This window comes from Ischnura elegans, chromosome 2 (assembly GCF_921293095.1).
Source record: "Ischnura elegans chromosome 2, ioIscEleg1.1, whole genome shotgun sequence".
NCBI lineage: Eukaryota > Metazoa > Arthropoda > Insecta > Odonata > Coenagrionidae > Ischnura > Ischnura elegans.
This window is the reverse complement of record NC_060247.1, coordinates 109,986,539-110,013,172: the sequence shown is the minus strand read 5'-3', so window position 1 is coordinate 110,013,172 and position 26,634 is coordinate 109,986,539. Positions and strand designations below refer to the sequence as shown.

The following is a 26,634-nucleotide window of genomic DNA, read 5'->3' as shown; positions in this document are numbered from 1 at the left end:
TTCACTAAATCAATTGTAAACTCAGACAACCCAATACAGCAGACAAACACCTGGCTGGGTTACACTCTGGCTGTTCAGAGCTACGATCATCTTCTACGAATATTTCTCTTTTTGCCCTGTGTATCTTGGGACATTACTTTTTGGGTAGTACAAAAGTTGTTTTTCTCATAAGTATTACGAAATAAAAACAACCCAAAAAGACTTCTTTGGAATATATATATATATATATATATATATAAAGTCTTGAGGAAAGCGCACTACGCGATAGTATAAATAACGGACAGAATAAACACTAATAAAAAACATAGGAACACATAGAAAAGGACACTCACAAAGAAGCTTGCAAACGTTTCAGCGGGTTGACCCGCTATCGTCAGTGCTGATAATGATAGATTTTATTATAAATTATATAGCAAAGGTTGTTAAAAAATGATTGTGACATTATGTGGCAATGAAAATACAATATAATTTTATCTTTAGTAAATTGTCACTTGGAAAGCATTAAAAGAGAATATAAAATAATGAATCGGTTTAGTTTTGCTGAAATATTTTTTGTGGCAGTCAATGGACATAATTTTGTACGATAGTGGGAGGTTTACCCAAAAAGTACATGCAATAAGCCTATTCTAAGCGGCTAAATAAAACTGGAAGTTGTGATTAGTTTCCTTAAGTCCTATTTATTTCAATCCTCTTAATTTTTTGCTTTATTGAAACGCATCGAAAATGACGTAAGGTAGCATGGCAGGTTTTTAAATGAGATTTTGGTATGTAGTGACCGGAATGTTTGAGCTGAACTTAGGCTTGAACTAACTCACACACTCCAATAAATCTTCGTTTTCGCGATTCTGAATTCTAATACTTACCGATGAAAACTCAAGGATGAATTCATTTGAATTCTTAAACTTTCCCTGAATCCTTCAGCACACTCTTATTCAGGCTCATTTATAAAATATGGAACATTTTATGGCTATGTACGTAAACTTTCTTACAAAATAATGCTGAAAGAAAGACGCCACCTTTGATGACTTAAGAGATAACTGATAAGCTCATAATCCGGAATTAAGACTTCAATGTGGTATTCAGTTTCTTAAAAGTACTTTTAGTATTTGTTAAAAGTACTTATGTCAACATCAGTCCAATAACAATGAGTTCAGATATGAGCACAGACCACTAATTAAGAAGCATTAGCGCTAAGGTAATAAATCTAGTGAGAATTATATGGACAATGAATCGTAGCTCACGTCGTCTTGCTGATGGTGCTAGATTATTTCATTTTTCCTTCTTTTCTCACATATCCTAATGCAAGAGACGTAACATCGTCGTCAGCCTCATAAAATAAGGTGTAATTTAGTTTCAGCTGCGAGCGCTCAGCACTTCTCAAGATATTAGCGACGGAAAGTAAAACGGAATCGCCTGTTTGTATGCAACCGACGGAACAAAATTATCCCCCGATCCGTTGCTAGGACGTAGAAATATGCTTTTATGTGATGTGGGTTGCACAGATGTAGGAGTTTTCTTGGTACTTTCGATGGCTAAAAGCTCGAAAAGCATTGAGTTTTGTATCAATATGCGCTTATTTTCACTGGGAAACCCAGAATAATTACCCCATGATGGCTTGATCTTTTTTGACGAATTCCCGTCGAAGGAATCTCAAGTATGTCGCTTTTGTCATCGTGCAAGTTGGAGACACTCTTTTGCGAAGTTCTACATGTCGTACAAAATTCCCGAAAGACTTGACTGGTAGAACAACCTGATCGCGCGTTAAGTCCCAAAGTTAATTTAAGCCAATTACCAACCAGGAAAGTTGCAGTATTGAAAACCCGATTATATTCTATTTAGACATTGGTGATATCATTCATCGGCCATGTGCAACCCAATACACCGGCAGTCTTATTTTTTACCCCAAATACAATTTACGCTGGTCGCCTGAATATTACCCTTATACTCCTTCTTTAATGCCACATTTACATCGTATTTATCTCTGCTGCCCTAGTTCCTGTGGTGTACCGGGCTCAATGATTTAACACACGTGATTGACAGTTCAGCGAGTCCGACTGGCTCGGCGGCAGGTAGGGTAGCAACTGGCCTCGAGCTAACGACTGCAGCTGAGAAGCCGGGGTAGGCGGCGTGCCGGTCAAGCCAATCGAGTCTCATTTATTTCCAAGCACCAATTTCAAATACAACAATTCCTCCCTTTCAAAAATGGTTGCATCATAGAACAAAACTTAATAAATAAAAAAATAAATTTGTTTCAATAAACAAAATTTTAACAATTCTTGGAAACACATATTTGGAAATATAAAGCAATAACAATAGCAGTGTAACAATGCATAAACTATAAAAACTAATATAAACACCAACTAAACTCTCAAATATAACCAAATAAACAAGATCATTGCGAGTGAAATCTATCAACCGGCTTCCTAATGCGCTGAGGGTATCTTTTATCAACAGCTGATCCCTCGTTTGGAGATGGAACACTTGCATTTGACTGAGTGTCAGAGTGAGAAGGAACCGGGGATTGCAGCGATGGGGATGGGTGAGGCAAACGTGGCATACTGGGAATGCTAGAGGTGGGTGAGGAGTGAGGGGAAAGGTTGTTTTTGTTTGGGGACCTCTCCGCTACTGCGTCGTTATTGACATTGAAATCACCCGTTTTAACATTATCAGAATTGGCATACACTGAGCTGGAATTCATCCCAATGAGCTGATCAATATGTCTGTTACAAATAAAACCAGACTTGAACATTACGGAATACATGACACCACTTAATTGTTTTTATACGATCCCTTCAACCCATTTGTCTTTACAGCGATAATCCCTAATTAGAACAGGTTGATTTTCAAACAAAATCCTTGTTTTCTTAACACCAAAATACTCTTTTTGTTTTTCTTGCTTAAGTTCCACTCTCTTGACCACATTAGGCCTCAATAGATCTAGTCTGGATCTTAAAGGTCTACCAAACATTAGTTTAGCAGGGGTTTCATTCGTAGTAATATGAATAGAGTTTCTGTAACTAAACAATATATTACTCAGGGCAATATTTACATCTGCATTTTCTACAAAAGCGCAACTTAACTTATGCTTAGCATACTTAACAGAACTCTCCGCCTGGCCATTAGATCGAGGGTGGTATGGCGGCGAAAATGAGTGCTTCACACCATTTGATACCATAAAATTTCTAAATTCTAATGAAGTGAAAGGTGGGCCATTATCGGAATGTAAGGAAACAGGTAGTCCAAATCTTGAAAATAGCTCTCTGAGCTTTTCTATGGTTACCTTAGCCGAGGTAGAGCTAACTTCAAATACCTCAAGCCACTTAGTATGAGCATCAATCACCACTAAATACATCTTTCCTTTAAAAGGGCCCAAGTAATCCACATGTAACATCTCCCAAGGAGAAGCGGGATAATGCCACACATGAAATTCACTCTTGGGAGGGCTAGAACGTTCTCTAAGGCAAGGCGAGCAATTGTTAGCTAGGTCTTCTATTCGTCTATCAATATTAGGGAACCAAACATAATTTCTAGCCACAGATTTCATCTTTACAATACCTAGATGACCCGAATGCAATTCGTTCAGAACATAGTCACGCAATTTACTTGGAACAACAATTTTGTACCCCCACATAATAATACCATGCTCTACAGTCAGTTCATCTTTCCTTAAGAAATATGGCTGTAACTCACTATTTTCCTCTGAGATAAAGTTAGGCCACCCATTCATTACATAATTATACACCTTCTTTAAGATAGGGTCACCCTGAGTTTCTTTTCTTACATGTTCAAAATTTAGTGGTACGGAACTCTCAGCTACACAATGCAAATAAGTTCCTACAAATTTTGTTTCTTTATTAACAGAGTGTAAGTCAGGTAATGGCATACGTGAAAGAGCGTCAGCATTACCATGTTTTTCAGATTTTACGTACTGAACATCAAAATTATACCCTGATAAAAACAAAGCATATCTCTGCAGTCTACTCGCGGCAAAAACAGGTAATCCCCTTTTTGGGCCGAAAATGCTTACTAAGGGTCTGTGATCGGTACATGAAGTAAACTTCCGTCCGTACAAATATTGGTTGAACTTCTTGACGCCAAAAACAACTGCTAATGCCTCATTATCTATCTGCGAGTACCCACACTCGGCAGGAGATAAGGTTCGCGAATGAAATGCAACTGGCCTTTCGACACCCTCCTGAGTGACTACGCTTAAAACAGCACCAAGTCCGGTGGAGCTGGCGTCAATTGCCAATTTCACGGGCAGTGTTGGATCATAGTGTGCCAACACAGGTGCTTGCGTCAAGATTTTCTTCACTTCATTGAATGCATAAAGACAGTCTTTGCCAAATTTGAACGGAACATCTTTACGTAGAAGTTTATACATAGGATTTAAAATGGTTGACATGTTTTTAATAAACTTAGAATAATAATTCACAAGACCAATAAATGCTCGAACTTCATTGACTGATTTTGGTATGGGTGCATTCACAATCGCAGCTACTTTATCTTGGGATGTGTGCAATCCGTCTTTATCAATTTTAAACCCTAAATATTCAACCTTACTTGCAAAAAATTTACATTTTTCCTTTTTTACTGTTAGACCACATTCACTAAGACGTTTACACACTGCCTCCAATCGCTCATAATGAGTTTTAGTATCCGGTGCACTAACCAAAATGTCATCTAAAAACACAACGGTACCTTCTAACCCTGCTAAGGTTTGTTCAATGGCCTTTTGAAATACACCTGGAGCACTCGAAATACCATAGGGAACTCTGCAATAAGAGAAGAGACCCTTGTGTGTGCTAATAGTACAAAGCTTTTGTGACTCAGACTCTAAGGTCAATTGCATAAATGCATTGCTTAAATCAATTTTGCTAAAATGCCTACCTTTATGCATGCTTACAAATAAATCCTCAATGCGAGGTATGGGGTATTTATCAACCTCCAAATACAGGTTTAATGTGACCTTAAAATCCCCACAGATTCTGATGTCACCATTAGCTTTTAACACGGGCACAATTGGCGTACCCCAATTACAGCTACGTACAGGCATTAACACTTTTTCGTCCACTAGACGTTGCAATTCCCTCTCAACCTTTGACTTCAAGGAAAAGGGAATGGGTCTTGGCTTGAAATATTTCGGCTTAGCACTCTCTTTAAGAATTAATTGTACTGGTTCGCCTTTGTACTGGCCTAATTTATTGGTAAAAACTTCAGGGAACTTTTTTACTAAATTGTTAACCATTAAATCAAACTTATCAAATATTTTACTTGAATCGCTAATTCCGTACAGATCGGATTTATTTTTGAAGGAAATGTCTATGCCCAATATTTTAAGCCAATCACGTCCTATTAACGGATGTGATCCCCCTTGGATTACATACATATCAAGAAGTTTATTTACATTCTGATAGCTGACCTTGACTTTAATTTTACCAATTGGAACAATCGGTTGATTGGTATAGGAACATAGCTTTAACTCGCTAGGGTAAAGCGTACAAGAACTTAGATTATTCTTGTAAAATGTATCACTAATAACAGTCACACTTGCTCCTGTGTCTACTTCGAACGTAGTCATTTCACCCTGAACGACAATATCTACCCCAATTGGGTCAACTTTGACTTTCTCGATATGTTCCTCATACATGACAAACATACGCTGAATATCTTCGATGTGAAAATCGTCAGCTTGATTTCCCACACAAAAAGCACTCGGCGTATCGGAACATTTTTCCAAACCCACGAAATTGTGTTTTGGCTTTAACATAGACTTATTAAAAGACTTACATTTTGGTGGTCTGGAAGAGCCGTAACTATTATTACGCACAGTTGTCGCACTTGTCATCGCACTCGTCGATCGACAAACCTTGGCAATGTGGTTTTTCTTCCCACACTTATGGCAAGTAACACCATACAATTTACACTGATTCTTTACATGCCCAATTTGCCCACAACAGAAACACTTCACACCACCATCCCTGGACACTGAGTTTGACCTGGTCGATGTAGGGTTGTTGATCCTTCGCGTTGCTCTCCATGATGCGATGTGCTGTACTCGGCCGCCGTTGTCGACTCCTTGGACAGCCAAGGCTGCTGCGTTCTTCTCTGCTGCCTCCACTGAGCTGGCAATCTTGACTGCCTGCTCGAAACTCAAGCTGGCCTCTGCAAGTAGTCGCTGTTTCGTCGACTCATTCCTGATGCCACTTACTAGGCGATCCCTTAAATAGTCATTTAAGGAAGACCCGAACTGGCAATATATTGACAGCTTTTTGAGGTTTGCGATGTAATCAGCTACCGTCTCCCCCTCATTTTGATTTCTCTTGCTGAATTTGTAGCGCTCAGCAATAAATGATGGTGCCGGGTAAAGATGGTCCTCTACCAGCTTTACTAACTCGCTATACGTCTTTGACGATGGTTTGTTCGGCGTGCACAAATCACGAATCAAATTAAATGTTTTAACTCCCACAACGGTTAAGAGAGTACTCACTTTCTTACTCGCATTTATCTCGTTACATTCCACGAACAATTCAAATCGTTCGACATACGACGACCACGTGTCTATCGTACTATCAAACTCGCCAACCGAGCCTATTACTCCAGCCATTTCAGAATTACTGGATCACACAGAATTACTTCCTTTATCCTAGCCGTTATCGATCTGTTACATAACGCTAGTTTCCACACAGTTTATCCTCGTCGCCATTTGTGGTGTACCGGGCTCAATGATTTAACACACGTGATTGACAGTTCAGCGAGTCCGACTGGCTCGGCGGCAGGTAGGGTAGCAACTGGCCTCGAGCTAACGACTGCAGCTGAGAAGCCGGGGTAGGCGGCGTGCCGGTCAAGCCAATCGAGTCTCATTTATTTCCAAGCACCAATTTCAAATACAACAGTTTCCAACAGTATTCCTCTCCCTTGTCTATTTTCCTCATTCCATGCACCAACACTTGCACTAAGGAAAGGTCAACAGATTCCCTCCGATTATTGTTATATTCATATATGTATATATACGTTAAATATACTACTATTGTATCCACAGAAAGTTATAATTTTCATCATTATAAAGTCCCGCGCCCCGATAAATCCTCGCTTTTGATATTCTAAATTAAAATCCTTACTCGTGACAAATTCATGATGACTTAATTCGAATTCTTTAACTCTCCCGGAATGCCTTAACTTACCTTGATTCATGCACATTCAAAAAATATGAAATACATTATGGTTAAAAATTCAAACTTTCTTGCAAAATAATGCTGCAAGGCCGTCGCCACATTTGAGAGATATTTGATAACATCAGGATCCGGAATTCGGGCCTCAATGTGGCATTCAGAAAATTTATTTAAGCCAGAATTTTCATAAGTTAATCAGCAATTAAATTTAAGCAAGAACTTTTTAAATTCAGTAAATTTATTTATGCCAGAATTTTTAGAAGTTTATTTAAGCCAATTATTAATCAGGGAAGTTTCAGCGATGAATACCCAATGATCTTCAAAATGCATCATTCGTGATAAGCAACAAAGACACTTGTGTGGTAACCAGGAAGCAGAGCTTTCGATTCAACTTCCAATAAGGTCTTCAGTTCACGACCTCAGCAATATAAGGCTATATACGAATGGCAATTTTTATCTCAGATCAGTTAAATCATTCCTTGAGTATGAACGCTTAGGACGTAGTCACAACAAAATTTACAGTGCCTGTGCAAGTAATTTTTCAGTGGAGCTGCACACAAGCTAGTGATCACTCCTCAAGTTGACACCAGCACCACCCACCGAAATGGCTACCACGAGGCATTTGATTGTTTTTGGTGAGATATTGGTCTTACATTTATTGAAACAAAACTCAATCCCACCGTAAATGGTATTTATATGACAGGCTAAGTTTCTATTCAGAGATATTAGTGCATAAATTGCTACATTGGCATTTTTAAAAGCACATGCAGCATGTGTTCCTACCGAAATGTTTAAAAACATAATTATTTCTTATTTAATTCCAAGTAAATAATTCTAATTTAATCAATTATATAAATAATTTTACTTTGATTTCCTTAGCTCTGCAATCTAAGACAGGTTTAGGTTTTTTTACTTTTTTGTTGCAGCCTCAAGCCGAAAACTTCGGTTCTCAGTTTTTGAAAGGCCGTTGTTCTGTAAAAGCTAATTTTGCAGTTTTGTATGGTTATATAACGGAAAAATATTTATGAGTTGGTTTGAGTTATTTTCGTCTTTTTATCTAATGGAATTAAATTTTACGCAATTTAACAAACATCTTAATGACATATACCGCCTAAATTTCCTCGTGCATCAAAGTAAAAGTTTTAAATCTAAGCATGGTCTCTGGTTTCGTTCGAAATAGATTACTTTAACTTTGCCTGCCATTGCATATCGTTCACTTGTGGTCCTCAACTCTTAAAACATAAGACTGTGATCGGGAGCAGAGAGGGACTATTTTTTTAGTGGCTGAGACCTCAATGGCGGAAGGGATACAATTGGGGAAGGAAAATCATTTGTAGATTGTAAGCCTAACCACACTTCTCCGAAACTTTTCAAGGGCATGAAAACTTATTTTTCCACTCGATGCAACGTAATTTCGTCTTCATCTTTTTTCACCTTTTTTTTCAACCGAATTTAGGACAACATTGTTATTTTGTGATAAAAACTAATATTTTTAGCATTATTGTTTATAGTTTAGTGGTATTGATTCCCGTACAATTCCACCGATCAATATTCTCAAGTTACGACTCTGACCTCGCAGGGGCTGCCATAGCACTAGCAGCGGCACTAGCTCACCAAGATCTTCTTTTTGTTGAACCAATGGAAGGCTATATGGACTGTCGAGCAAGAACTGAGGTAAGTCGACGCATTCGTCAAATTTATACTCATAAAATTTTCATCGTTTGTCACTAGACCTATCGTTGCATAGGAACACCTCTCCGATTCGTTACTCATCTGATATTTGTATTATAAAAATGAAATAATCGGGTAGTCTACCGTAGCGATAGAAAAAAGTAGCCTCCTTAGCCCCGGGATATGTCAACCGTAATTTTTGGTCTGAATTTCATGTTTTCTAATTTTATGTGAACTAACGACATTCGCTATTTCTGTAAATAATGCTTCTTTATGACATTGCCATCTTTCAGGAGGCACTGAACTTCTTGCAATGACGGCATTTCAATCAGCCAAGCGGGAATAAAATTCAAACTAGAATACTTTGTGCAGATTACGTCACGACCGAGAAGGTTATATTGTGGGTTTCTGGTATTCTGTGAATTATTCCTAATTTTCGAATAATTCATTTTTCTAATGATTTTACAACTGATTTTCTCATTTTCCTCTGATTTCAACTGATTTCCATTTATTTACCATAATTTTAATTTGCAAAATTTCCTGAATGATAATTTACAGAACATGATTTGACACAAAACATGGATGAAAGGAATAAATCTTAAGAAACATATACAGCTTTCAGAGATAATTACATTGATGCTTTTTACCGAATTAAAAATATATTGCCAATCCGGATCAAAAACTATCTATATATTGTTTAATTTTGATATAGATAAGAAATTCAAGGTTATTGTGGTCATTGATAATCATTTGCTAGATTTTGATCAGTATTAATGTATAAAACGGTATAATATCCTCAGTGTCGGTAAAAGTAATGAGAAAAAGAAGCTGGGCTCAATTAAAGATACTTAAAAAAATCAATTTAGAGTTCAAGATACTGATTTTATAAAAGTATCAGTAAAATTACCGTAAGATCTTCGTTTACTATTGTCCAGTCCGGAGACACATTCTAACTGTGGATTATTGGATTGAAAAAGTGGACTTATGCGGCGATAGTAATTGCTTAAGTAGGAATTCAACTTGTGAAACATGTATTTATAACTACTGCAACAACACATAGGATGAAATACTTTGTGCCTATGATTAATAGGCAGCAACATAAAATCCTTTAACAAGAGATGAAACTTTTATAAATAAATCATGTTAATCAGGGACTCGAATTATCCTTAGAGCTATGCATATAGGTGTAATAAGTACTTACATTTTATTTTGTGGAAATGTTCGAAATTGCCAATAGCCCGGATGTACCTATTATTGATTTTTTTATTTTGTAACGACTCACCTTTGTTAACGTTACCTCTAATCTAATCTCATTACTAAATAAATGAATATAAACTGAGTAAATAAACTGAGTAAACAAGCTGAGTAAGTCTCCTGAAGTCAAAACCCTGATTTTCACTCAAGCCCCACTTGTTGCATGTTTTATTTCATCGGCCTTCATTCATTCATTTGTTCACCCAAACTGATTTTCGTCAATATATATATAAAACTATACCCGCGTTTTTATTTTCCTAACAATTATACCTGAGCATTAATTTTAGATTTTGACATATATATATTACTCATTGCAATCACAAGAGCTTTAATTAGATGTTATGTAAAATTTCTCAATTTCCATTAGATCGGATGTACTTTGCATTGATGTTTTATTTTGTACTAATTAAACTTTTTAAAAATAAACATCACCATGACGTCAAAACCCTGACCTTTACTTACGCCCCAATTGTTGTATGATTTCTTCATACTGAGATAGTGTTCCTTGTATCACCTTGAACATGACAAAATATGTTGAAATCCTAGTCGGTAGTTGAGTTTTTGAAATAAAAGTGTGGAAATTACGATGTTTTTCTTTTACCGCGGATAAGTGAAATTTAGTTTTTAAAAACCATCGATTACGAGAAAGTAACAATTATAACGAAAGCCATGATCCTCTTTCGCCTTACGGAGTAAAATACGATTAAAAATTACATTACGTAAAAAGCATCTGCTAAAAGTACAAATTACTGCAAAAGTAATCTTACAATAAACCCATTACTTTTGCTCCATTACTAAACAACACTTGACTGCATACATGTCACCATTTCACCCTATTTCACCCTATCATGGCTATATGTGAACTCATTTACATAATCTTTGTAATCATTCCTTTTGATTTTCACATAAAAATTCCAGGCTCAAAGGTGGGTGATACGTCAATGCTTAGAGAATGACTTCTCCGAAAAAGCACTGAGTGAGACCAAAGAATTGTACAAAGATTCCAGATGCCCCTTTTGCATGCACGTATGCAGGTGAGAAATTAGTTTTAATTAACGTATGAGTCACTATTATACACATTTTATTTTAAAATACATGCAAATCTATGTTTACAAAAGATGTTTTTGTCTCCCCGCCACGCATTTCCATACGCCTGCCTAGAATGCCACCAAAGTTAGTACGTAGGAGCATCTCATGCTCCCAAGCACTATTTGTATTAATTCTGATTGTGTCCGACGCGTTCGTAGCGTAGTATTATCGCTACTGTTTATTACCTCACGTCATATTACTACACAAAGTACTTTAAACATTCTCAAAGAATTATCTTGAGAATATTTGCGGGACACTTTGGAAACTTATGTTAGTACCATCAAAGTCAAACACTTTCCATTTTTATCTCTCATATTTCCCATAGTAATGAACATAATTATTGACATTTTTTCAGAAAACAGGATGAAATACGCCGCTGCTTAAGAGAGTCTTGGGATGTCGACACCCTCTTCCCTCATCCTTCGAATAGATCATTGGAAATGGTTCCCTTGGTACGAGGTTTCGTCGAAGAAAGCCTTCATACCCTCTGCGAAAACGATGCTGCATCGCTCAGTGGTACCGATTTTTCTTATCCTTAAATATACTTTGGATATATTTAATTCATATAAAAATCTAAATAATACAGGGATTGTTCAACGAGTTTCCTGATTGTGTCTATGCGATACAGCTGCTGGTTAATCACTAAGCCATCTTACTCCAAGGCAGATTACACAAAACGGTTATCCACACAAGTGCTTTTTTTTCGTTTCAAACATATATTGTGGCACAAGCAATGGTAGTCGAGCTTACAAAGTCACTGTCACTAAAGCCAGTTTTTCATGGGGCTTTTACTTGCACAATTTGAAATGTGCAACGAAGTAAAGCCTTCCTGCCACGACTATGCTCGAAACGCCCGAAGATGCACAACTGGGCCAATCAGAAAGATACCTGAAAAGGATTATACTATTATTCATTTTAAATTTCAGTACTACGTGGGATGGCCTTTTATTCCTTGAGGTTTATATGAAAAGCGTTATAGTCTCATTCCCAGCAGGATGAACGAAATATTGAAGGATAAATGTTCATTTCGCATTGCAGTAAACTCGAAAATGGACTACAATAATGAAGGTATTTTCAGCCTTTTTTCATGTAGTTGCTAGAAATCTAATTCCCACTGTCCGAAGGGCCACTATGCTCCACTTCACTTTATTACCACGTCAATAAAATTAATAAAAACATAAAATTCCAAGGGACTTAATAATAATTATGCGTTAAAAAGTTCAATCAATCAATACATTTAATGCCTTTTTTTTAATTTTGATGAGTGTGTCGACATTAGGTTCCTGAAACGATATTCTATTCAGTATCCAGAGTCCACAAAGGATTTCCCAGCGGAACGAATGAGGAATGTGGCAGCAGGTTAAATGCCCTAGGACCACAGCATATAATGGATGCGAAAATCAAATAATTGAAAAAGCACCATTATCCGGCGTTGCCGTTGCGCGAGAGATAAATATGCACTGAGGGAAACTCATTGAGCGGACCGTGAATGCATTGGTAGAGAAATTATCGTAGCCCATCTCTGTCACTCACATGTTTTGTCTTTCTCTTTTTCTCTCACTCTATTCCTTGCTGTTGCACTCGCAGTGCTCTTTGACGCAGAAAACCGGGAATGTCTTAACAGACCCTGGACCACTTGTGGGCATCATCTGGAAGGATATGTGGACTTAGACCTCGTCGGTTTTTGCGAATTCACAGGCAAACCGGGGCTGGATCCTTTCTCCAAGCAATTCATTTGCGAGTGAGTATGGTATAAGATGATTTATTTGCCAAAGTCTTTGACTGTCAAGCTATCAGTTGCCTTATGAAGACGTATACATCCTGCTTGACCGTTCGTCTTTGTGACAGATCTTTTGAAACTTATATATTTTTCTTGAAATCTTCAGGGTGTATAATCAATATTACTCGCACCATTTCGACATTTGGCTCTGTCTGACATTGAATATTTTTATACCTTTTGATTACAAGGTACTGCGAACCAATAGACAGTGGTAAATATTTTCCGTGTTCCAAATTTATAATTAGCCCCGGACCGTTCTCTACTGAGATTTTTCTTCTAATTGATAAACAGGGAAAAACTCACTAACAACACTCGGTGTTTTCTTAAATTTCGAAAGTGATGACGGGAGTTTAACCGGAGTAATACCTACTCCACCTACAAATGACATAATATCTATATAGAGGCAGCAAGGTACAATGTGCTAATGTTAAATCAAGTGATAAATCAAAACATGAAAACAGTCCTCATGCCACTAAGAGTTAGAAAATAGAAGGACCTTAAGCCTAAGGCGAATTACAATATAACCACCACCCCGAGTATGAATGGGAAGTAAATCAAAAAATCTCTTGAAGACTTATATTTCCTATTACCAATTTTTTTCGAATCAAAACTTTTTTATACTATCATAAAAATATCGCTAATGTAAGGGTTATTTTAAATCTTTCCTACACGGTAAAGGCTTTAATTAGTTACTTGACAGTTAGGGACGTATTCGTAGACAAGTCATAAGTATTTTGTTGACGAAGATTGTTTCAAGAATGTGCTTATTATTAATTCCGCTTTTTAATCAAGACGTCTTCGTCAAGACTGGCTTATTTGTTGACCTTGAATTCGGATACCTAATAAACTCGCCTTGACCAATTTGAAGGTTTTAATCAAGACGAACTTTAGCGTACAGTTACGATGATACTATGAATTCGGCCTTTAGAGTGTAGTTTATTATTAATTTTTTTCTTAAATATCCGTTGGCATAATCCCTAGAGAATCGTGGTCACCTCATTTTGGGTAACTTTTTTTGCCGGTCCAATGTGTTTATTTACTCAAAATATTATTCATTGCAGGCAATTTAACAAATACTTTGAATGCGGAGAGGAAGAAACCAGAAGGTGTCCGGAGGAATTTAAAACATCTGTCGCTCAAGTCATGTCCATATGGAGAAATTCGTCTTTTTGCTCGAGATAATTTCACAAAAAATGATATCAAATCAGCTATGTAAACATGAGATTTAGTGGCCTGGTACTGCAGCATATTTAACCAATAATAGTCTCAATAAACCCTCGCTTATTGTAATCTGTTCAACCTCAGATTTCTTCAATTTGTAGCTGTTAAATGATTTCGACAATAAATGTCATTTATATCTTTGAACACAATTATTTTATGATTTATTCCCCATTGATTCATTAATTCGCCTCATCTTAAACCCCTGCCTGCTGCACATAGTACAGGGATAACAGCAGCATCACGGCTCGACATATCGACGCGATTCGTCCATTGTGTGGCAGAAAATAGGTCTCACCAATGAATAAAAAATTTAAACTTTGTTTTTCCACAGAATATATTTATAATTACACGACCATGGTTTCGACGCGACTTGAGAATGACGCGGAGCGTCGAAACCATGGTCGTGTAATTATAAATATATTCTGTGGAAAAACAAAGTTTAAATTTTTTATTCATCATGAGTAAGTTCCACTCAGTAACGCCTCAAACCATCAACTTTACCAAGGTCTCACCAAGCTTGGACCATTCATTCTGATGCCTACCGCATTATTCTGGTGCAGATGGAGATACAGATTAAACTTATTTCCTGCAGTACTAAGATCCAGGCGGCAATACTGTTAGATTTAGGGCATGCAAAAAAGACGCCTGCGAGAGGGTGGTCCTAATTTCTAAAGTTTTCGAATTTCTTTTGGGACGCTCCCCAGTTTTGTCCCATTTGGTGAGAAAATGAATTCTGAAAATTATTTTTGCAATCAGATCCCGGGAAAACATGCCTATTCCCGAATCGCCAACGCCCGGACCCATGATGTACCATTTACTATAGTGCCCTGTGCTCTCGCCAATATTTCCCCCCCCCCCTTGCAATCCGATCCTCATTAGCGTCACCCTTCTGTTATCTCTCAACTAACTACGCCTTTTCCTGGCGCAAAGCAATAAAATATCATGAGTTAAAACCCAGACCTTGTTCAATGAGAAAGATATACAATGTATAGCGAATTTAAATCGATTTAAAGGTTATCGAAAAAAATTATGCTCGTACGAGGAGTGAAAATGATCAACAAAAACTAAGAGTTTGCCTCGCGGGTGCCACCACAAGGGTCTGACTGGCGTGACGCGCGCTTACTCTCAGTGCGATATCTTGGGAATGAATATAATATAATATTTATTTGCTCTAGGTACAATACCCCTAAGAGCACAATTGTACATAAGTGGTGAGCAGATTACAGACATAATACAGTTTATTACATATTCTTTATACGAGAATTACATATAAACATAGATAAATAGCATTTTACAGTAGATAATACACTTTCGGTTATCAAGTTGAATTTAATGGAAGCGTGAAAACTTAAAAATGTCATTCAATAAGGTTTTTTTAACATAATAATAAATAAAAAATTTGACACTTGATAAAATTTTATCATTTTATAACATTTAATGAATAATATACCAGAAAATATTTAAGAAAAAAGAGGAAAACCACCGCAAATTCTATTGGGTATTGAAGTTGGGATTACTATTTGATTGTTGATTATTGAATTATGTTTTGCGGGAAAGGTGAGAATGAAGTTTTGGTTTGAAGGACTGGACATTTGAAATATTCTTTAAGTTGATGGGGAGGGAATTCCATCATTTTGTTGAGCTTACGAGGGAGGAGTGATGGTATTTGGTGGTTCTGTGGGTGGGGCAATAAAAGTCGGACGACGCGCTTCTAGTATTCATAGTGCGGGGCTTTGGTTGGTGTTCGAACATATCTATTAGGTATTTTGGTTCTGAGGTGGAGAATAAGAAAACACAAAGCAGATAATTACGTATTTCCTTGACAGGCAACCAGGATAGTTTTTCCCCCTAAGAGGACACATGTTCGTCGTAGCGGAGGTTAAAAATAAATCTAATACAAGAGTTTTGGGTCATCTGAAGTGTCTCATTAAGTTCTTCAGTTAGATCCCCATTTACCAAGGAACAATAGTCTAAATGGGAAAATGCTAAGGCATTAATTAAATTCGTCCTTGTATGAGTTGGTAAGACTTGTTTCTGGGTTTTAAGCTGATACGAGATGCTATTAATGCGATTTGAAATGTGGTTGACTTGATCATGCCAGGTGAGATTGGTATTCATAAGAATTCCCAGATTCTTGACTACGTTAGAGTAGTGAATAGTAACATTATCGATTTCTATGCGCGGTATGATATCGCAATTAATTTTATTTATGAATTTAGAACTAACAATTATTATTGCTTTAGTTTTTGTACTATTCAGAGTTAGTTGGTTGTCTTTTACCATTGAGGAGATAGCCTTAGCATCACACTGGACTTGGGTTACTCCATCGAAGAGATCATGCAGATGGCATTGAAAATGAATTTGTAGGTCGTCGGCATATAGCATATATTTACAGTGTTTTAATGTTTTTGGAAGGTCCAAAATGTAAATTTCAAACAAAAGTGGGCCAAGAACTGACCCCTGGGGAACACCATGCTTAACTGGCAAACATGAGGACAAGTTTCCAACAGAGTCCTTGACAGCCTGTTTACGGTCTGTGAGATAAGAGTGAAACCAGTTCAGAACAGAGGCAGAGAATTTCAAACTTAGCGAGGAGTGTAGCATGCTTTACTCGATCGAACGCTTTGCTAAAATCAAAAAGGACCAAAATTGTAACCAATTTTCTATCAATGGCCAGACGAATGTCGTCAGTTATTTTCAGAAGGGCGGATTGAGTGCTATGGTTCTTTCGAAAACCAGACTGGTAGGGGCCTAATTTGTTATTTTTAATCAGGTAATCAATGACTTGTTGGTGAACAAGTTCCTAGAGAACTTTAGATAATGAGCAGAGTAGAGAAATAGGTCGATAATTAGATGGTGAAGAGGGATTTCTCATTTTTTTTAATTGGTAGAACTATTGCTGACTTCCACATAGATGGATTAACAGATGTGGATAAAGAATGATTAAAAATTTCAAGGATGACGGGGACCAAGACGTCGCCAGCCTTATTTATAAAGTCTATTGATATTTCGTCGATACCCAGGGATTATGACTTGCAGCGACGTAGCACTTTGGTCAGAAGATCAGGAGTATTATGCGTAAAGTAGAAGTTTCTGTCGTTGTATGGGACTAACGGTTCAATACTAGTAATATGCTGCGCTGATCCATTCGGATCACCGCTGGTGAGACTTGTAAAATATTCATTGAACTGGTTTAATGAGAAGTCATTGATAGTCAGGCCTTCTTTCTGCCGCAGTAGACCAAGTTGCCGTAGATGTTGCCAGGCAGTATTAGAGTGCATTGGTTTGGTGAATACATTGGAGTAGAATTGGCGCTTGGTACTGTTGATGAGTGACTTAACTTTATTCCTGTGTGATTTAAATTTACAGTGAAACAGGGGATCCCTTGTGCGAATGTAGGCACATCTGAGTTGGTTCCTCTCCTTAATAAGGCTTTCTTTTGTTCCTATCCGTCCAATGGCTGTTCCCCCGAGACGGCGAAGCGAATAAGTCTCGGACTTGATTCGTGGCCCTGGTAGTTCTTTCTTCCTTCCTTCTCAGGGCCAAACCGTGGGACCTTTTCGGCTGGCATCAGCTACCCTGGGTTAAATTTTCGCGGCACTATTTTTCAAACCCCGTGTAACCATCTGCTATGTCGTTGCTCGGGAAAGATGTGTTGCAGCCCATTATTCTTGAGTGAGAAGAGAAAGAAAGTGAGGGGAGAAGGAAGGGTTGAGGGGAGTTGGGTAAATTGAAAAGTATTCCTGTCCTCGCTGTAGTCATCACTTTCAGACGATATTAGACACAATATTGTAGAAATTGGCTCTTGATTCTCACCGGAAAATCTTAATAAACCTTGATCATAAAATTTTTGGAGTACGAAGAAAAGGCGACGTACACATTAATTAAAATAATAAAGGGTGATTCCTTTTACCCTTTTGTGAGAACTAGCGTTTAATGTCACTCACGATTGTTTTCATTTTTTTATTAAAAACCTGGAAAAAACATACTGCAGCTATTTTAGCTACTTACGTTGTCACATATTTGAATAAAGTACCTCGCCCTTTAATTTAATTTCATAAGCAAGCAATCCCTTTCGAAAAAATCGTTTCTTTGCATCTATACTCTGTAATTAGTATAAAATTGTTGTTTGCCCATTTCGAAATTCGGAGATAGTATTTAACGACATGGAATCCACTATTATAGTGCATATAAATCAATTGCAAATGTCTAATATTACACTGCGATTGTAATAATACTCATCAGGTAATCACAGTTATAATAGGTTGTTACTACCAGGTATCCTACTACGATGTTGCAGTTACTGCCATTCTTGGAACTGTTGCTAAATATTTTCTAATATTTTTAGTATCATGATAAACCCATAATTAATATACAAAATCATGTGATGACTTTTGCATGCAAATTAGATATTGTATATCGATGATCATAAGAAATATAACTGAAATGTCAATTCAATAAACGGAATGAAAAGAGAAATGTAAAAAGTTGTTCACGTCAAATTCATAACCGATATGTCTCTCTTATATGACTATAAATTCCTATAAATGGAGATTGGCTAACGTTCTGTGTTGATCCATTTGGTCTCTCAGTCACGTAAGTAAATCTGCTTCTTACTTTAAAGCTTTATCTCTTTATTTTCCTTTTGATAAAGCCTTTAGCTATTCATATCCTGATCAAAATTATAATTTTTACGCAGAAATAACTATTGTTATATCCATCATATTTCCACGATTATAGTACGTTCATAAATTTCAGAAATATTAATCAGCGGCTGAAGTCTGGAAGCGGAAATTTCGGGTTTGTCATGTTCTAGTAAATGTGAATTAAAATTTATCATAGTATGGCATTTTCTAATTGCCAATATGTACATCCTTATAGTATCCAATTAGCCAAATTTGATGGTCGTGGATGCAGACACTTTGTTTCGTTAGGAGAGTGAAAGTGCTTACACGTAATTTCATCTTGTCTGAAATGAAATACTGAATTTAAACTCCACCTTTAAATGTATGATTATTGAGATTAATTAATCATTTTCTCTACTCATTGCATATATTTGCCAGCTTTGCATTCACGGCAATCATTTGCACTAACTTTTTGCGAGAGGAACATTTTGATATACCTCCGGAGGGACTTTCAATTCCTGCTGCAACGTCCTTTTGAAATGCTCATCTGTCCTAGATCTTTGATTCCACTTCCTTAGATATTTCGGGAAAAAATTCTTCGTACAGAGTGCGTCGGAATATTATTCTACTGCTTGATTTCATTCCGTCAAAATCTTGTTACAAAATAATCCGCGACACATAACTTATATTTCATAATGAATATTTTTTAATTTAATTATTTTCTCTCTGTATCTTCATTGTTCAACGAAAGATACAAAACATTTTCTAGAGCGATAATTCAACTTTGACAAGTGTATTTACGGCTGAAACTATGAATATGACGTAAAAAATTTGTTTTTTTCCAATAAAAATCTGAAAATATGAGTTGAAATTGATTGAAATATATACAAGCTTATAAAGGCTTACCTTTCAGTTTCCAACGTATCCTAAAAATTGGATGCCAAAGCAAACTAAGAATGAAGCAACCACCATTTTAGCACGTGAATATAAACCTCATTGGGATCATTTTTTAGACTAGAGAAACCTTACTTTTCTCAATTCTGAAAAATAAGGGCCGGCCTACAGCACAGTTCACCATCGCTTGAGAATCCGGGGGTTGAATCCAGTTAATTAAGGTTAAATATATTCATGGTGAATTTTTCCTTCGAGTACGTATATGTTTTCACCAGGCTTCATTAATGGATGCAAAGTTACTTGCGAAAAACCCAATAATTTTAAAGGCGGTGTGATGAAACAAAAGCATAACTAGAAAGAGGTGTTAATGCTGGCTAAAAATATTTAGTGAGGGAAAACCGTAATTACACACAACGCTAATCTGCACATGCACTCAATAATTTTACATGCGGAGCACACACCTACATCGAAACAAAATCACTTTTCATACTCTAAGCAAAATCAGAAAAAAATTTATTACAACATAGTTTTGAGTACAAAAGCCGTTCATAGGCTTTTGTATGCTCTACACTTATGCTGCATTACATGATTGAACATAGAAATATTTACCTCTTATCAGTACTCACGTCCATTTCCTGGAGATTCTATAGATATATCTTTTCTCATGTAAATGCATGCATTTAATGCAGGAATTGTCAATGAAAACAAGAATTCGAGTACAAAAATATACGATAACACAACAATTAGAGAACATTTACTGTTTAAAGTTAAAAAAAACAGCTTTGGTGGATAATTTACTTAAGCGATTTCTTCGAATCTAAAAATTACAACAAACCAAGATCGTCGATCTCTTCCAAACGTTCTTTTCCACCTAACTCGCTCCCATGAGTCTAGAACAAATTTGATGATTTAATGACAATAAGATCTTCAATATCAGTAATATCTGGAACACGTGGTGGAGTTCCGTAATTTAAGCAGAAGAAGTGGAACAACCCTCTTTATGTGTTGTGAGCACTGTTCTGATTGTGACTTGATGCACTCCAGAGATGTAAGTATTTTCCTGAAATATTAAAATGTGCTATGAAATATTATATGATTAATTAGACTAATTTTAAGGAGGATTTTGCGATTCGCCAACATTCATAAGCTTTATAAACTTTCAATTAGTCGATTTAATTTCAAATATCTTTGCGACTGAGAGACACGCCCAAATATTTTAGTGGACAATGGCAGGGGGCACTTGACTTCCTGAAAGCCCACCAAAGTGGGATAGACTGAGACTAGGCTCAGGGCAACTCAGTCGCTTTCAGACCTGTGTAAAACGGTGAGGCCAAAGTAACAAATTAACTCCAAATAGAAAAGCCTTTGAGAGTTTGATCCAGGAGGCAGAGAAATTTTACAACATTTTTTAGAGCATCTCTTAATATCATCACTTATGATCATCATCTTATGATCGGAAGCACCACATTCACTGACGGCCACAAAAATGGTCTTCCCTCGCCATAATTTCTGACCGACCGACAGCACTGTTGAATGATGTTTCAAACGTCCTAAATCAATATCAGTTACGCACAATCCAATAGAGATGTACTTACTGGCAATAGCTCTTAGGCGTTATAGAATTTTTCTCTGGGTCTGAGTGATCACAGAAGAATATGCTATGCCAACTGTCCATTCCATTGAGATGAGTTGAGCATGCTGCCCAGTCACTTTGCACGCACTCTTTGTTTCCTTCGTCGGCAATTGCTGAAAAAAAACGATAAAATCGATATGAGAAGATTGTTTATTTCAAATTATTGCAACATTTAAAAGGGAAGTGACTGACACTCAATTAAACGCAAAGATTAATTTACGGTTAGGTGCGAATTCATAAGAGCCATCGATCAGAATATCTTGATTTCGAGGTGACGAAGGAATAAGATCTCTTTTGATATGGTGGTATGGTGTTTGGAGGAGGCGACCGACAGCTGAGGTCATTTGCGCCATGAGGGAAGGGTATGGAAGGAAGGGTGGAGAGAAACCCGGCGTCGGCGTTAGCCTGCTCTTAACGAAAGGCGCCAAGGGGACCACGGCTTAACGTCCCATCCGACGGACGGAGTGTTGCGCTTGAAATGTCCTCCACACAACATTCAAGCAGGGACCGGACAGCCTCTGAAAATTCTCTGCCACTGCCGGGATTTGAACCCGGGCCCACCGGGTGGGAAGCCAACACTCTAGCCACCACACCAACCCGATCCCCCTTTTGATATTTCACGAACCACTGCAAATGGAAGTGATATCTGGGTCACCGCCGAGTTTTTTTTTTTTTTTTTTTTTTTAATTAGCATGGAATTTCAAATGGTACCCGTTGTACCGAATTTATTAACCCTCTCAGTGCCGCGGGATGATACATCGGTTTTTCCTTCTCAGCCGAAAAGTGCCACATACTCAAATACCAGCTTTGGGGTACTTGATTATTCCAATTTACAATTATTATTATTATTATTTATTTTTCCACAAGATTTACTTGGAGGTCTGCCAGTGTCGGGCCTTGCCAAGACGCTGCCTCAAGTTACAATTGATTTAAAAACAATCTAACTGTTCTACATGTATCCAGTATTACAGATTTTTGAATGTTATATTTGTGTTTCTTTTAATTTTTAATTGTTCAATTCCAAAATTAAGTGATGAATTTATTATTCCTGTTGATGATATTACTATGGGGATGATGGTGATCACGTCCTGCTTCCAAATAGTTTTTATTTGCCTTGCGAGTTCTTGATATTTTTGTTTCTTTTCCTCGTTTTTCTTATTAAGGTTGTGGTCAGCCGGAACTGCTATTTCAATTATAAAGGTCTGCTTTTCTTTTTTTTTAATCCAGATTATGTCCGGTCTGTTATGCTGAACAGGCTTGTCTGTGTAAATTGTGTTGTCCCAGTTTAATTTGTAATTTTCATTTTCCAGCACTGTAGCAGGGGTGAACAGGTAATATGGTTCATGATCCATTTTTAATCCGGTAACATATGCTATTTCTAAATAAATAATTTTGCATATACTATTGTGTCTTTTGGTGTATTCATTACCAACTAAATTCGTACATTCGCTAATTATGTGTTCTATCGTCTCACTCTTTGCATTACATTTACGGCATAAGTCATTTAATATGCTTCCGTCTTTGATTATATATTTCCTATAATTCTTCGTACCAATTACTCTGTCCTGAATAGCTACCATTGTCCCCTCCATTAATTTCCTTATATAGCTCACCTCTTTTTAACCGGGCATTATTATTATTATTATTGTTATTAAAATATTTAGTTACAAGTCGACCATGAAGTCGGGTGTTAACATAAATTTAGGAAGTAAATTAAGACACAATAATATGCATAACCCCAAATAAATAACGAAATAGTAAGTACCAAAAAATTTTAAAAAGCCTTCAAAATACCATTTTTCGCAAAATATATGTCCCCGTAGCACCAAATTTTCCACCAAAAATTTCACACAATACATGTCCGCATAGCACCAAATCAGCAAAAAAAAAACAATAATTATGCAGTGGCTAAGCACTTGAATGAAAAATCAGGATTAATTATACGGTTAAAAATTTTAATAACGGGAGTGAAATAAAAAAACATCATGTTGACATGCCAAAAAAAGATACTACAAATTTTTTTTTCGAAGATGTTACATTAAATTAAAATACCTTTGGCATTTCTCGCCAGTGCCAATCCAAGGAGATGGCACAAAGACGGTTAAACATGGCGATGACCGCTAAATGTTCCGCCCGTTGGAGATGGCTCGTAAATTTTCAAGTGTGACCGTTCTCCTTCGTCATCAAGTGAATTGTAGATCAAGTTAAGCTGATTATTGGTGCTTTCAAGCACGTGCTATGGTCCAGTGCATGAGAGGTGCGCGGGAAGGAAGTTTTAAGATATTTTCCCATGAACTTGGACTCCAAACTCCTTGAGTCAGCGATTTATTTATTTCTGGTTACGTGGCCGGCTATCAGCGTAACGTGTGGTTGTGTATGCCAAACGATAAGGTTAACCAGAACTCTCAGAAGGTACTTTAGGAAGAGGGTTTGACAGCAACTGGGGAAGGAATGCGGCCCTTGAAGGGTGAGGGAGGGACAACTTTGGGTAGGAGGGTGGGATTTTCATCTTCCCTATAGGAAGAAAAAACAAATTTTGGGCCAAACAGATACGAAAAGGCAGTAAGGAAGTTTTTGAAGCCTGTTAAAGTTATATTTCAGTGATAATTGAAACAGGTGTAGTAATTTTCCACACTCTTTTTAATCTTACTCGACCGGTTTCAATGCTTACGCATCATTTTCAAGACACTGCTCTTGAAAATTATGCCTATTGTCTGCGTCGGTGGCGGCGGGGATAAGTCCTCGCCTACCATACCGCGGGTTTGAGTCCCGCCTGGATAAGTTGCCCCTTCCAGGACATGGGTGTTTCGTTTGTGGTTGGCTGCATAAACTCTCGATGTAAAAGGTCACATTTTGCTGTTTTCGGGGGTAATTGATATAAATAAGAAAATAAATAAAACAAATAAGTATTGAAATGGGTCGAGTGAGATTTAAAAAGTGTGGAAAATTAATTCAGTTGCTTCAATTATTACTATCTATGGACCTTCACGAGGTCAACTCGTTGACAATCACTTTGTTTCAGTATCCAGATAATCACTACTTTTTGGCGTTTCCATGATTCTTAATTGCAAAGGAATCTGCGACAGCAAAAGTTTTGCAATGGTTGCCAAATAAGCCCTTTCAGGTAGATGTTCGTAGGAGAAAAGTTTTAAAATTCCCTTCTAGACCTCCTAATATCATTGAGCGATTAAATTAACATTTAAAGAACAAATATAAAATTAAGATTCAAAATTTTTACCAATCATTATATCTGCGTTGTTTTCACAACCTGCATGAAATGCTTCATCAATCATGTTAACCAGAAATGGAACCATGGTTTGTGACTTATTTGAGACGGATATTAGAGATTCCTCTGCGTTCCGCAAGCACTGTAAGACGGCATCAATGTTCCTGTGAAAAAAATAAAAAGAATTTTAACTTCTAAATGAAAATTCGGAACGATATCCATACTCTAGCTAAATTGGCGACATTTGATAAGAATATTCGCAAATAAATTGCAAACCATACAACAGGATATTAATTAAATAGTCATATTTGACTAAAAATTTACTAAGTTGTCGAATGATATGGATTCACAGAGATTTTAAAAAGTGAGCATGCGTGGACTTACGTCACGTCCTCATTGTAATCAACAAACGTTTCTGTAACCAATGTAGGTAACTGGAAGTGTTGACATGGACGTAGGCAGAGAAATTGGCTAAGAGGGTCTATTGGGGTACCCCAATTTCAATAGTGTTTCTTTTTCTTCCCCAGAAAATGCTTTAAATTTAACTTTCTCGGGACTCATATCAAGCCTAATCTCTGATGAAATGTTTATTTAATAGTGAATTTTTTTTTATTTTTCACTTTGCAAATTTTTCTGAGGGAAGGGAAGACGTTCCCAGCTACAATTACCGTGTTTATACTATTCCATCATCAATGTAAAATAATCGGGATTGACATTTTTACTATAATGGATCACTTTTATCAACTTAAGATAGATATTCGACAGAAAGTATCCAAGAAAGACAAAAGTTATCCATTTACCAACTTATTTGGGAAATTATTAAAATGACAGTTCTACCATAACGTGGTCATTCTATCATTTTTATAATTACTATAATAAAACTTAAAAGTAATAAGTTATAAAATTTAGAATAAAATAATAGAAGGACCATCCCGTTTTGTATCCCGTTAGATAAATAAGGAAACTAGAGAGAAAAGAAATGACCCGGAAATAAATTATATTCTTAGCATCAACTCAACTCTTCCTCCTGGTTTATTCAGTTTTTCTCACCTTTAATTGTCCAACCAATTTAATTAAGTCACGCCATTTTAAGTATCTCCGTTTCTTACCAGTACAATTACCTAAAAAAATACCAGGTGTTTCAAAATTAATAGAGGAGTTTTAAAGCTGTATAATATTTATTACCGTGAACTGTCAGCAACAAATGATGCATCAAACGAAAGTGTAACTCAGACAGTAGTGTTTTGATGGCAACAATGCTTATGTAGACCAATGTCTCCACTTCCATCTGTTAGAAAGCACTAGTAGCAAAGATGACGACTCGCGAACAGAAATATTTTGTTGTGCTTTGGGGTTTTCAAAAGAGGGAACATGCAGTTACCGTGCAACTTAAGTTCCGCATTAAATTCGGCTGTGATAATAACATCCGTGCCCAACCGATGACCTTCCCAAATCAAGAAACAGGATTGAAGTAGCTGCTGCAAAAATTACTCAAGAGACGCTAATATAGGTTTGGGAAGAACTCTAACATCGCCTTGACGTGTGCCGTGTGGTGGATGTTATTCAGATTGAACATTTGTAGGATTTCATTTAGTCACTCTTTCATTTTGATCCAAGTTATAATCGTGGGTTTGGTGCAATAAATATTAGAAAGCGTTGAAATCTCGCTATCCATTTTGAAACACCCGTTACTATTTGAAGATGTTGGAAAAAGCGTGCACTCTGGCGTATAAAACCGAGGAAAAAACTCAAATGAGCGATTGGAATTGCAAATATACGTTGTTACCATGTTACAAAAGCATAAAAATGTTTTCATGCAGCGCATATGCTTTGAGTGGAACACAAACTACTGAAGTTACATCATGTGATTGCTTGCCTGCACATGAGTTTACACGTCGAGCATCCCTCTTCGCTTGATGGTCGAAGCGTTTCATTTTGCATATCCATTTCATAGACCTTGGTCATACAGGTTTCAAAGCCTTGCATTATACGCTTATGAAAAATAAAATTCATATTATCAATACATATATGCGTAATATTAAATGAGTAATACCCACTAAATGAAGGTA

The 26,634-nt window shown here is 36.8% G+C and overlaps 3 protein-coding genes across 4 annotated transcripts in view; 2 read left to right on the top strand and 1 right to left on the bottom strand.

Moving 5' to 3' along the window:
* Positions 1-26,634, top strand: part of LOC124154364 — an 81,185-nt gene that overhangs the window by 33,221 nt on the left and 21,330 nt on the right. The window lies entirely within an intron of this gene.
* Positions 7,639-14,336, top strand: LOC124154372. The gene is made up of 6 exons (XM_046528055.1): positions 7,639-7,807; positions 8,752-8,846; positions 11,016-11,131; positions 11,542-11,702; positions 12,774-12,927; positions 14,028-14,336. The coding sequence occupies exons 1-6, from the start codon at positions 7,777-7,779 to the stop codon at positions 14,146-14,148; spliced, it is 678 nt and encodes a 225-aa protein (XP_046384011.1). The 5' UTR covers positions 7,639-7,776; the 3' UTR covers positions 14,149-14,336.
* Positions 20,194-26,555, bottom strand: LOC124154374. Its single transcript, XM_046528058.1, has 4 exons — positions 26,442-26,555; positions 24,578-24,729; positions 21,302-21,452; positions 20,194-20,766 (listed from the first exon to the last, which is right to left on the bottom strand). Exons 1-4 carry the CDS (start codon positions 26,549-26,551, stop codon positions 20,640-20,642), a joined length of 540 nt encoding a protein of 179 aa, XP_046384014.1. The 5' UTR covers positions 26,552-26,555; the 3' UTR covers positions 20,194-20,639.